The sequence below is a fragment of the Notothenia coriiceps genome, unplaced genomic scaffold (genome assembly GCF_000735185.1).
Source record: "Notothenia coriiceps isolate Sejong01 unplaced genomic scaffold, NC01 NC01_scaffold00015871, whole genome shotgun sequence".
In the NCBI taxonomy this organism is placed as follows: Eukaryota; Metazoa; Chordata; class Actinopteri; order Perciformes; family Nototheniidae; genus Notothenia; species Notothenia coriiceps.
Window position 1 is genome coordinate 10,018 of NW_011348572.1, and position 13,150 is coordinate 23,167.

At 44.4% G+C, this 13,150-nt stretch overlaps 1 protein-coding gene across 5 annotated transcripts in view; it reads left to right on the forward strand.

Moving 5' to 3' along the window:
* Positions 1 to 531: 531 nt before the first annotated feature.
* runx3 (RUNX family transcription factor 3) overlaps positions 532 to 13,150 on the forward strand; it is a 45,972-nt gene continuing 33,353 nt past the window's right edge. For 3 of the 5 annotated variants that reach the window (XM_010775624.1, XM_010775626.1, XM_010775627.1), the window contains exons 1-2: positions 532 to 715; positions 971 to 1,081. In XM_010775624.1, coding sequence (XP_010773926.1) covers positions 1,024 to 1,081 — 58 coding nt within the window. In that variant the 5' untranslated portion in view covers positions 532 to 715; positions 971 to 1,023. Of the gene's footprint in view, positions 716 to 970; positions 1,082 to 10,377; positions 10,442 to 13,150 lie in introns of those variants that run through there. The other 2 variants (XM_010775622.1, XM_010775623.1) reach the window with 2 other exon arrangements.

The following is a 13,150-nucleotide window of genomic DNA, read 5'->3' on the forward strand; positions in this document are numbered from 1 at the left end:
TTTCAAACACAGACGTGCTGTCAGACAAAGGTACACAGGACATGCATATAGAGTCGAGAACAACGTGGTCCTGTGAAGCTGCTAGACTGACACTCTCCTGCCTCTGAAGCCACAGCTATCTCTCACTTCTCTTTCTTTTTTCATTCAGTTCTGTCCTCTTTCTCTCTTTTGAATGTGTGTTTGGTTTAATACTTTTGCAGCTCTTCTGCAGTGGTTTCAGCGAGCCACAGTGCCTGGTTTGAACTCAAAAGAAAAATAGAATGTTTCCAAAACGTGGACGACCAATCAGAAGTGAGAGTGAAGCCGGCGAGTAAGAGAAGGAGAAGCATGGAAACTAAGAAACCGACGCAGAGAAACCAGAGAAAAAAAATCAAATGCGATAGGAGTAGAAGGGAGGGAGGGTGAGAGGGTGGGAGGGAGAGGCCCGGTGACCTCACGTGACATGTGACGTGGGCTCCACCACTCACCGAGGGGAGTGTGTTTGTGGAGGATGGCGAGGAGGATGCAGATACACTGTGGCTTTTAGCCTTTTACTAGCATCGACGCTCCAGTCAGGCCACCACCATCGTGCAGGAGAAAGAGAAAGGATCTGCTGGCTAACCTCAGACCCTCAGCCCGCTGCGTGACACAGGACCACAAGCCCAGCCCTCGCTGCCCCCGCTGCTTCCACCACCCAGGCACCGTCCAGCAGGGCCTCGTATCATCTCCAACCCCGGTGAGTCCACACCTGGACACACACACACTGTTTCTTTCTCTCAGTTGCTCCTCTTCTCTCTGAAAGTCTCCCGGTGCTGCCGCTCTATAACACATGCTGCTGCTCTCTCTGCAGGCTTGTGGCTTGGGATTCCTGTGGTAGTCACAAACCCTAGATTCTTGGTTGCTCCGAGCTCCAGGAGTTGTGTCCTCACCGCTCTCCTTCCTCCTCCTCACTCTTTGTTTCTGATCTGTTTTCTTTTTCTTCTTCTCAAAGGTCGGCGGAGATCGACTGAAGAGCAGGCTCCTCACCGTTCTGCCTCCTCTGTCATGGCATCAAACAGCATCTTTGACTCCTTCTCCAACTACAGCAGCAGTCTACTCAGAGGTGAGTGCTGATCCTCCCCCCTTACCCCCCCCCACCCTCTGTCCAGTTCTGAATGTACAGCTTTGACAACTTGTTTCTTTTGACAAAAGAAATGTGTGAATGCATATATCTCTCCGTCCACTGAGGCAGGATCTGATTTGCCCTCATCTAGTTGACTGATATGGCCCATAAATGCCTCTGCGCTCCAGTGTTTTCTGTAGGCTTGATGGAGTAGCGCCATAATGGGATTCTCACCACAGACATTCATTATCAAGTGAAACTCGGCGCTCTCTCTCGCTGCTGAATACGAGCTCAGAGGCTCCATGTGACTGGGCCCTTTACTGGAACAGGGCAATACAATAAAAGAAAAAAAAAGAACACAAACATATTAGGCTCTCTGCTTTACTTCCAGGAGGTACTTTTGGTCTATGTGGTGAGGTGAGTGCACTATACTTGGCGAAGCTAAACGCCAGCCTCAGTGAAGAAGCCATTTGTTGCCATGGTTATTCCAATCAGACGGCTTTTACTTGTGGAGCTCTTAAGCGTGGTGGAGAAGCAGAAGGAGATTACAACTTTTACCTGGTTTTAGCTAGAATAGCTTGTTGACTTTATTCCTGTTAGTGATGATAACATGAAGTAGTTGTGGAAGTTGTTAATCTGATGGCGTCCTGGGGATTCAGATATTCCCACTGTTCGTCACACAACCACTAAGACAGCCACTGAAATGCAGCAAGAAAAAAAATCTCCTTCCCAATTAAGGCCCTGTTGCAGTTTAATTAGAGACAGCCACAGAAGAAGCACTACCAGCTCCTAATTGTTTGCAGAGTATATCTTAAACTCTCTGGAGCCTCACACACACACACACACACACACAGTCAGACGGACACACACATCTGCGTCTCACATGAGAACAATCCTCTGATATCCTCGGTGGAACCGCAGTGACAGGGGATGATGTTCCAGTGTTCTCACAGCTTCTACAGACACCAAGGCTTTTATAGTTTCCTCCTGACAAGGCTCAGGCCTTTCCTCGCTTTTTCAACTCTAAAACCGCGGGATCTGCATCCCTTTATCTCTTCCCCGTTTACAGATCAGAGTCTGGAGCGTGTCACCAACTCCAGGTTTCATGCGTGCCGCTGGGGCGCCTGATTTTGATTTTGAACTCTAGCAGAGCAGTGAGACGCGATGTGAGACAGTAGGTCAGGAGGGGAAAAGAGAGACAAGCATTTAAAGCTGTAATCATCCATTGGAAATCATTAGTGAATATGCAATATCCTTTTACAATTCACTCTGTCAGGAGACTGAAACCTAACTGCGGGAGAACAAAGGCCAAGAGTCATTAAATACGCCGGTTCAATCTGAAAGCTTTTCAAATCGGGACTACCTCATGTAAGCAAAATACCCGAGCGGTTAGTTTAACAACTTCCATTACACAGGCAAAGCAATTTGGCAAGTTCCCTTTTTTTTATAAAACTCAAATCAAACTGAAATTAAGAAGAACGGTTACAGAAAATCAAAGACGCTGTTAAATGTCTGGGTTCCCTGAGCTGTGACTTTAATACCGTGTGACATTAAGCTTGCGGAAATAATGTATACATCTATCTGGATGTCAGGGTATAATGTTCTAACCAACATGTCAGTCATTTGAAAAAGGAAATAAAAAGAAAAGAGGTTTAAAAAAAGAAAAGAAAATGTTTTCCAATACCTCTTCTTCCTTCCTTCCTTTTTTCAATTTTTTTTTAAATAGTACAAACTTGTACTCTGTTATCAAAAATAGACACCAGCACTATCACACATATCAGGCCAACACAAACACTCAGTGTGTACCGCTGGTGTTATATTAGTAACTCTTTAACATTTTAGCGTATCTCACAGTGCAGACAGAGAACACATGTTAGCATGTGATGAGCAACATCAGATGCACTGCGTGAGAAGCGAGAAGACGCCTCACCTCAGAAACCTCAGTCCTCCGCTTAAGCTGAATGAGGCACACACACACACACACACACACACACACACACACACACACACACACACACACACACACACACACACACACACACACACACACACACACACACACACACACACACACACACACACACACACACACACACACAAGTCACCAAGAAAGCAGACAAGGCAGCTGTCGTCTCATGGCGTCCAGTCCATTATTGAGCGCAATCAAAAAAAGTCTAACAGTTAGAAAAGAAGAGAACATCGGATGGAGAGCTTAGCGTCAACGAGGCGTTAATCTGATGCAGACTCAAAGTGCTGCTGCAGTTCACTGATAATAACCACAATGAGGCTATACACCTGCTAACTCTCACACAGCAGCTCCACTACTTTACCAGAATGCAGCATTTCTGAGACACTTTATTTGAAAGGAGTAGGGTCCACAAAAACACCGGGCTTTCCCCATGTGAAGCAGAATTGCATTAACTTCACAACATTTTTTGTTTCGGACATATTGGCAGTGCATCGGGGGGGGGGTACCTGGTTTATAGCGGCTGTCATTGGCCCGATATGGTGGGTCATATCCTTGGCCATGTCTGTCACCACATTTCCCTCCGCTTGGAAGCCTTTTCCCTGCAGACTGTTTTTTACAGGGGTCCGTTTAAAAAAAAGAAGAGTGTTACTGTCTTGGGAGCCAGCTCCCTTTGTGGCAGTGAAAAAGGCCCCCGGTTTATTAGGGTGGGAATGTTTTTTATATGTTTGGCTTATTGCGCTGCATGAATGGAAGTGAGGGCTTGTGTGTGAGAATCGCGCCATGCCTCACCACAGTTGTAGCGAGGTTATTCTGGAGGGTTCCGGGAGGTGGTCTGGTTTGTTCGACAAGTTTCTGGGAGGGAAAAAGCCTGACAGACACATGCACAGTATGCGAGAGAGATACTTCAAATGCATCAAAATGAATCGCTCAGAGGGGATAAAACTTGAGGCGAGCTTCAAGCCTTGAACTACTGACAAATAAAAAGGCGCTATACAGTGGCTCAAAAAATAAAAATGCTATACATTTGACAGGACACATGGCTGGTGAATTTATTAATAACAAAGTCATATGGTGAAGATTTCTCCTGTGCCTCTTAAATTAAAATGCTTGATTGGAGCCCATTCAAAAGCCTGCTGTGAGTGTGAGGCCCCCGAGTGACGCCAAAACATAAAGACTGGCTGAGCGGGCAGAAATCTGTAACCAGATATTGAGGGTTTCAATATTTTATATAGTGAAAGCAAATAATAGAAAACTCATGACAGACAGAGTGGGCAAAATCCTGTCTCCAATTTAGCCCAGTATAATATCTATTTATAAAACTAATATTGGATAGAGGGAACGCTCTGGACTTGATTATGGCTGTAAACGCTTTTGGAGGTACTTATTTACTTTTTGGTACGTCTCGCCGTTTTAACCGTCTGTCAACACGACTTCATGGGGAACACTTTCAAGGGATGCCAGCAACATGGCTTCCAGGTAGAACGTGCAGAAGGGCGTGCTGATTATGTGGTCGACTAATCCCAAAACCTGCCTCCGCCCTCGCATACTTTTGGCTCCAAACAACCACGCTCGGCGTTGCGTTGGTCAAGGTTAAAGTCGCGCTAAGTGTAGTTGTAAATACAATTTGCTGGTGGTCGACAAACAACCACAGCGGCCAGATTCTTTTAAGCCGATCTGATAATATGGATTTATGCTGTACAGGTTTCGCTAACTGGGGGGAAAAAAAGTGTTCTGGAAGGTTGAGCGACTTCTTACAAGAAACACTCATGGAGGGGGCTTCTTACTTCTGTAATTCTGCTGGAAAATAAACTGTAGGTGCGTCGGCTTTGAGGCAGCATCCAGCGAGGAGCGAATGTGATTTGAGCCTGGTGTCGGGCCAAGCAGGCAAGAAGAACCTTCTGCGTGTCGGTGTCTTTGACACAGTTCAACAAGAGTTAGTCTGCATGTTAAACTCTGTGAAGTGATTGTGTATGGCAGCTGTGAGAGCAGTGAGCTCAGTATGCTGAACACTTTTTACCTCATCAACCTACTATAGTTGTATAAGATGAAGTAGAACATAATTGGTATCAGGGACAAAAAAGTCCAAATATGATGCATGTGATGTAAGAGGAATTTATAAAGTCTAGACGGGCTACTTTAACTGTCTGCCATGCAAAATAAATCGAAACAGGAACTACATGGCAGGAAAATATGCAGACTTTGAAAAAGCTTGCGTAATTGAATAACGAGGTGGAAATGATCACAATATAAAGTTCTTTCTCTTGATTTAAGAAAAGGTTATGCCCTGGGCGGATAAGGCTCTTCTATTTCTATGACTCATTTCTGTACGGTTAATTTGCTTCACTTACGAGCTGATAATATTTCATATGCCCCCTTACGTTAAAAAGATTAAAGCCACATCAGTTATTAGACTCTTCATGAGGTCATTCATCCTGCATGGTGGACAACTAAATGAAGGAAAAACCTTTCTCGCAATTTTCTGTTTCTTAATTTTGTTTTAAACCTACGCCCTGAACCACAGGCCAGCCCCACAGCTTATTACATGGTAAGGTTGGGGTTGCAGAAAAAACACAAAGTATTATTGTAGGCTAATTTATGTATTATTAACCTACATTTATGCAGCTGTTGTGTGGAATTTGCTTGCAATTCTCTGCAAAGCTGGGAAGAAGGTAAACAATTAAAAGTGAAAATTGAAATAAAACATTTGTGTCATCCGAGGTTTAGTTTGTTTTCAGTAACTCTGGCTACAATTAGAGAGTTGTGACCTGAGTTTGACTCAGATGAAGAAGCCTTATTGTTTGGACCCCTCCCTTTAGCGTTAAACAGATGTTGTCAACAACGTCCTTACTGTTGCAGTGAGAAGCAGGAAAAGCAAAGAAAACTGCCGGTGACTAAGCAGAACGTCGATTGCTGTACACTTTTGTTTTTAACATTACAGTTGCATTCAAAGCCACAAATGACTTTAATGGGCGGGCATGGGTCTGGTCGGCAGCACATCAAATGACTCAAACTTATGGAGAACCCACATGTTCAGAAACATATCAGCACGGATCTATTTCTTTCTTTTTTGCATAAGAAGGAACACAGAGGATTTTATTTTATCATGTGTGAAAGTTTAGCAAAGATCTAAGGCCCGGAGGAACTCATTCTGTCACCATCAAAGGATTCAAAGGAATGTTTTTCACAGGCAAAATATCCTTCCTCCAGACTGAATCTTCACGTCATTATGTGCAACTTTAATCTTCCCCAAAACATCCTTATAGCCTATCCCTCCCATAAGTAATAAAGAAAAAAAAAACTTAATTACGGAGGAGGAAAAATGCAGATAATGATAGGATACGAGAGGCTGCCGGCTATGAAATGTTTTCAGATTCTCTATTTTCCTCCTTTTTCCCAGAATTTTTTTTTTTTCTATACTTGTTTACATACGGTTAATTGTCGTTGCTGCAATAAAACATGTTTTTGGGTTGCTTCTTCCCTCCCCTCAAACATAACTTTAACCACAGGGAATTGATTTTTGTGGAGACAGTATTTCAAAAATGGGATTTTTCTCTCTGCCTATTCATTGGGGGGTACGAATCTGGCTGTGCTCACTGCTTCGGTAATGGGCCACCTAATTGAGCTTTTCGTAGAGGGGGGCACATTTGAAAATGTTGATGAGACAAAGGATGAGTGAAAAAAAGTTCGATATTTCAGGATAAAAGCTTACTTGCTCTCTTTCTGAGTCAGATTGATATCCCTCTCAGGCCCTATTATGTTTTTGGGGGGTTCTCCTTTTCCTGTGGTGTGTTAGATATGTTGTTGTGCATGTAAATGGTCAGCAAAGGCTTAAATCCAAAAGTTCCCTCCAAAGGGAGTTTCTGTCCCACACTTTCCCCCCGACCTGAAACGCCTCCGTTTGAATCCTTTGTTTACTTCTGTAACATAGTGACATCACCATGTAACACACGCATTTCTATTTGCTAGCTCTCCAACACATTGTACGTGACAGGCTAAGGCGAAGGACATCTCGAAGCGGTTGACCAATCACAACGGAGTCAGCCAGCTAACCAATCAGAGCAGACTGGGCTTTGGTTTCAGACAGAGGGTGAAAAGAGGTGCTGCAGCACAGGCAGTATGAGAAGAATAAAGAGCTTTTTGAACATTAAAGCATTAAAGATTGAAATAGAGGGGAAAACATCAAGGCTTGCTTTGTTACAAAATGTCTCGCCCAGAAGAAGTCATAGTCCCACACACAACGCCCAGTACAACCAAAAGTTGGTTTACAATTTACTATTGTCCAGAAAAAGGAATATTTCCCAAAACTCAAAGGAAATTCATCAAAAAGACCCATTCTTCCTCAGATGCCAAAATGACCATATTCATATCCCGATTTAGCTTGTTCTGCAATCTTTTTATTTCATAAAGATTCATGCAAAATGTACCCAATTATCTACAACCCCAGTATTGCAGCATGTTTTGCCCTGAAGTAAACTTCAGCGGGCTTGTACTTTCTCTCCAGCTGCTCACTTCTGTATTGGCTCAGTAGGAAACACCATGCCAGGGATTCCCCCTCAGCTGTGCACCAGAAGTGGCCCCTCCATCTCTTCAGCATAGTGTCTGCTGTGAGGTCACTCCGTCTGCTGCACACACTCTTCTCACGGGGGCAGCCGTCATGCTCACCAACACACGAGAAACTGTATGGTATAGGCACACAGACTGCCGATTGCACATATAGAATACACACACACACACACGCAGAAGTCTGAGTTTTTCCCCCGTGCTGAGTCAGAGACGAGCGGTGCCTGTCAACATGATGACCGTGACGTTTCCCCCCCCTTAAATGCTGTCTGACCTCACTGTAATAGCTGGTGAGGACTAACATATGGTCTGCCGATGCCTTAGTCCAGCAGAATTGCCCACACTGTGACTACACAGCAGAGGACTTAGCTGAAAATATCACTGACAGCTTTCTCGATAAAATAGAAAGGGCCAGTTTGGGACTTCTTCTTATAAAAAGTATTAAACTGATTTTACTGAGGTTACACTTGTAATGAGAAGAGTCAGAGTTTCTATCAAATTAACAGCTGTTAAATCCACTTGAATCCAATCACAAAATCTAAGAGCAGCCTAGAAAAATGGTCAATGAATGTCAGGCATAATTGTTGCTGTTACATATGAATTGTAACACAACATTCAATTAAAACAGGGACACCTCTCAGGTCTCCACATAATAGCATGACAGCTAGCTGTGTTAACACTGCCAACCTGGCAGAGACAACGTTGGTGTTAGAAGTGCCTGACGGACTTGAACACAGCTTTTCCCCTTTAATCAGTGTGATGACATAAGAGGCAGACAGCGAGCCAGTCATTCAGTCAGTGTAGAGTTTGATTAGCCTAATCACCAGGCAGCCAGGCTCCAGGCTGCTGATTGGGTTTACAAACGCTCCTTGTCATCGCTGTGTCATTAGCTCGCCGTTAGCCGCGGCCGCCTTGACGTGGAGCAGCGACGTGCCGGGCCTAAACACAGCAATCAGGGGATTAGTGTGCAGTTACAGCAAAGCCTCAATGGACGCCTCAGGCTCTGAGTCAAGGAGGGGAAAGTCTTGCCTTCTTATGCTAGCTGCACGTGGCCAGGGTGCTAACTGTACATGGGCAACGCCACTACTGATTAGCAAGGGACCCGATGAGAGGAAACATTCAGTGACTTCGGACACACGGGTGGTTTCCCAGACTCCAATTAAGCCAAGTCGTTGACTTGGCTCAATGATTTGAATGGAGGGACTCCATTGAAAATAAGTTTTAGCTTCCAATTAGGTTTGCTTAATCTGGAGCTGGGACTCAAGCCCAAAGGCATCACAGAAACAGAGCAGCCTGCAGCACAGTGACTCTCTGCAGAAAGGCTCAGTTGAGTTGGAAGGAATTCATTTTTCTTTTTGATTTCATTTGAAATTCATTGGAATGATTGACAATAATCAGTAACTGTGCAAAAGACAGAATATATCCATTGTAACAAATGAATGTGTCTAAGTGCTCTCCTGAGCTTCTTGGCTCGAAGGCTGAGAGTTGCCACACCCTTGTTTCCTTACGATGAAAAGCCCCGAGGGCGAAGCGAGAACTTTCCAAGAGTTGTCTTACGTCTGCAGAGGAAAGTGGCACGGACACTTGTCAAGAAACCAGCGCCGGGTTCCTGCTTCAATCTGGTCGGACTCTGCGGTGAGACAGACGGTGCTTGAACGGCTGAATCCCTCTGAAGAGGGGAGTACATGCAAATTCAATATTTGGGGGCTTTTTGAAGTTCATTTGCACTTGAATGAGTGTGACAGAACCTGGAATGACCTCTGTGGAAAAGAGTCTCTACACAGTGATGAAAGGAGATGAAAGGGACAAACACTGATGACAAAAGTTGGAAGTGGGCACATGGTGTGTATTTGTGTGGGTTCCCATAAGGTTAGCTTGAGTGTGTGTGCGCAGTAGTTTAAATCAAGTCAGCAGGGATGACTAATAAATGGTGATTCCTTCAGGCACTTTGAATAAAAACACAATGCCGCTAAGAGGAACACATTTGGCCCAGTGCCCGCTTGGCAGAGCCCTCTCTGCCTTGTGTTTTGTTGGTTTGTGTTCATGTCATTCATTTTATACGTTACATAACTTACCTTGTTCCTTCATATGCCAAAGTAAGAGAGACCTAGTTTTAAAAAATAAAAACATGTGGCTTTTGTTGCAGAGAGGAATGAACAACAGCATTCCATGTGCAACCACATCAAAGGTCCCCCTCGCCATGGGGCTAAATGAGGGCAGACTGTCCTGCTTGCCCCTCCTGACATGATTGCCACTAATTAACCAGCGATCTCAAAACTGACACTTAATGTTCATCACTTCTCCCTCACATATTCACTCTCATCAGCACAGATTTTAAACTGCTTCTCTTTGGGCTCCAGAGTGAGGGGACAGCCACACAACAAGCACAAAGGGGCATTGTCTGCTGGTGAAAATGTGGTTTACAGGCTCTGCTATAATGGCTCGGTGGTTGCTGGAAGCCATGCGCACTTCCTAATATCCAACTCACATGCGATTTCATTTTGAGAAAAAGACTGAGCTGTGGGGCTTTGCCTTTGTGTGAGTGGGACGCCTCACAACTTATTTTCTGAGCCCTCACCCCTCCTTCTCCCCTCTCTTCACCCCCTCTTCCCCTCTCTGGTGGCGCTACTATATTTGTGTGGGCTCTCTAGCAAAGGCTGCGTTGCCAGTCAAACGTGTTCGGGGGCCGTCAGACTGAAAGGCTTCCAGCGCTGCGATCTGTCTCCGCTCCTCGTCAGTGGGAGCTGTTTGATCTGACAGAGAGACTCCATTAGAGACACAGGGAGGTTGGATGGCTTCAGCAGTCAGAGTAGCAGCCCAGAGAGGAAAAGGTTTGCACACGCAGTCTGGTTGCAATCTTGGTGTCTCGCTATGTATCTATAAATGTCTCTGCGCATTACTTGTCCTTATACTAGGTGTGTGTGGTTGCACGTTGATGAGTGCACCGTAAGAACTGGGCTGATGTATTTTGGGGCTCTGTTTGGTAAAGGGGTGAGGACACGGTGGATAATGATATCATGAAAGTGCAGCGCGAGAGAGAGAGCTTGTTTGCCAAGGTTGTGAGAAGTAAGACGTCCTCTTAACACACATCATAGCTTTCCCTCAGTCTCCACTGGTGGTGATGACCTCATAAACCTGCGCCACAGTCCAACTGACTAGAAGCTGGTGTCAGGGCGGTGAAATGGTAGACAATGGTTTGATAAATATGCATCCACGGTTGAGCCACAGACCATCTCCACACTCCATACATTTACTGTGGCTACAACTTCCACTAATCAGCAATGAACTCTGACAAATGACTTATTTCTACAAGACGTATTTACACGTAATATTAAGGGATTAGTATTAGACTTTCGTCATGTGCTTGCACGGTGTGATAGCTGTTAAAAAGGAGCAGGGGGAATGAGTTTGTGTGAAAGATTTGTCTCCTGATCTGTGTGTGGCAGCTGGGCACTGGCAGGGCTCTGGCACCGGGGCTGCATGGCAGTTAAACTGTCAGTGGCAGGAACTGTAAATCTTTCTGCAGAAGGTGAATGCAGCACGACAGCGCCACAGGTGTGTGTGTGAGTGTATGTGTGTTCAAGTTTGTCACAAGGCTATGGTTGCTTGTCCGTATGTCTTTGTGTCTCAGCGATCATGAGAGACAGTCTCCAAAGTTTTGGAGCTGGACACATTTAGCAAAGTGAGTCAGGATACTCTTGTGTGTATGTGTGTGTCTGTCAGGGGTGGGGGTGCTGTCACTTTGGCAACGCAACTGCACATATTGCAGCGATTACCACAGCGGAAAAATGTTTTTCTGCAACATGCAATTACTACAGATTACAGATTGCCGTCCTTGCATCAGAAGCTCTCACTAGAAAAAGGAGATACACAGCACGTCTGTGTGTGTGGATGTGGATGTGTGTGTGTGGATGTGTGTGTGTCCCGTTACACACAAATAGACAGAGAGACAAAGAAAGATGAGAGATGATTATAGCTCACACTAAAAACCACAACTGAAAAAAAAGGGGGAGTTGACGTATTTATGGGACTCATTTAGATGAAAAAGTTATACTGACTCTTATGGGGTAAATAAAAGACCCTGGCTAAAAAACACAATCTGTCCTTCAGTGAAATGAATAAAGTAGAGCAGGGATCATTTCGTAGGCCTTTTGTCCATCATCATCAACATTATGAAAAACACACGAATGAAGGACACAATCCTAAACACCACAAATCATATCATTTCTGGACTTTGTATTTTGTTCCAGGTTACAAATGAACCTAAATATCAAAAAGCTTCCTTCAGGTCACACTAAACAATATAGCCCAAAAGTGGTGCCCCGCAGCAAGGCAGGGCCCTATTTACAAACCCACCAGACCAAAGTGCTCCTATAATAGCACTGGGCCCTTTTGGTGAGCTTACCATCCAATGCTACTTTTAGTGGGTTTCCAAAGAATAAACAGGCCCGTGGAACCACATCACAGGCTGCTGACTGTCATCGTTGGGTGAGTGTACCCGACGGATGATGTGAGGGCGGAGCGACCGTGACACCGGGGTTTACGGCAAGTTCCCCCCTGCCTAACATGGGTGTGGTGTGCACCATTGAACTGCAACTGAAAGGACATGGGAAGGGGAGGGGGGGGTCTGACCAGGTTCTACCTCTGAACGCTGATCACAGTGAATCCATCAGTGTGTCACTTTGCCTTTCATGACTTATTTGGTTATTGGAAACAAGAAAGGAGTGAGTTTGGATTTTGGGTATTAAAAACAGAGATTTGTTTGGTTGGGCAATCAGATATGCACACACAAGCAGGATGGTGTAAGAAGTTGTCAGATCTTTAAGTAAATCAACTCTACGGAAAGTATAAATACAAGCCTTTTGAAGTCAAATTCATAATTCCATTTGTTTCTTCAGCAAACAATATATTTGTTTCTGAATCGAGACAATAACATAGGAGGATGGAGTTTGGTTGTTTTGATCATGAAGCGATGGATTATGGGAGTTAAGTCATTGCAGTCAGCTTCCCCCTTATTTATCTGAAGCTGACTTATCCGCAGAGGTCACCTTCTTTTCAAAACAAAAGGTCCTCGTGATGGAAATCAGTAAAAGCTTGGAATAAGGACATTTTAGTTTTAAAATGCAGTGTTTTCTGATGCTGTTGGTGGACAACGGACAACATGGAGGACCTAATGTTCCCTCTGTTAGCTTCCAAACGTTCCAAAGTATTTTACAGTTAACCGAATTATCCGTAAAGGTTGCATAGCCTACTACTCTACAAAACAAACAGGAAAAGTACTCAAAACAGCAGTTTCATGGTAAATATGTGTATATTTTATAGCTCTATCATTGTTTTCTAAATGTAAAACACTAATCTGGAAAACAGCTAACAGCTTAAACCTTCAAATAAGTGTAGTGCAGTAATAAAAACATTTCCTTTTAAAAGGTTATTTAGCAGAAGTATAAAAAAGGTACATCAAATGAAAATGGAGTTAACTGTACTCAATGACTCTCTTCCTCTGCTCTAGAGGATTGGAGAGCATCACAGCAGCACCGCTA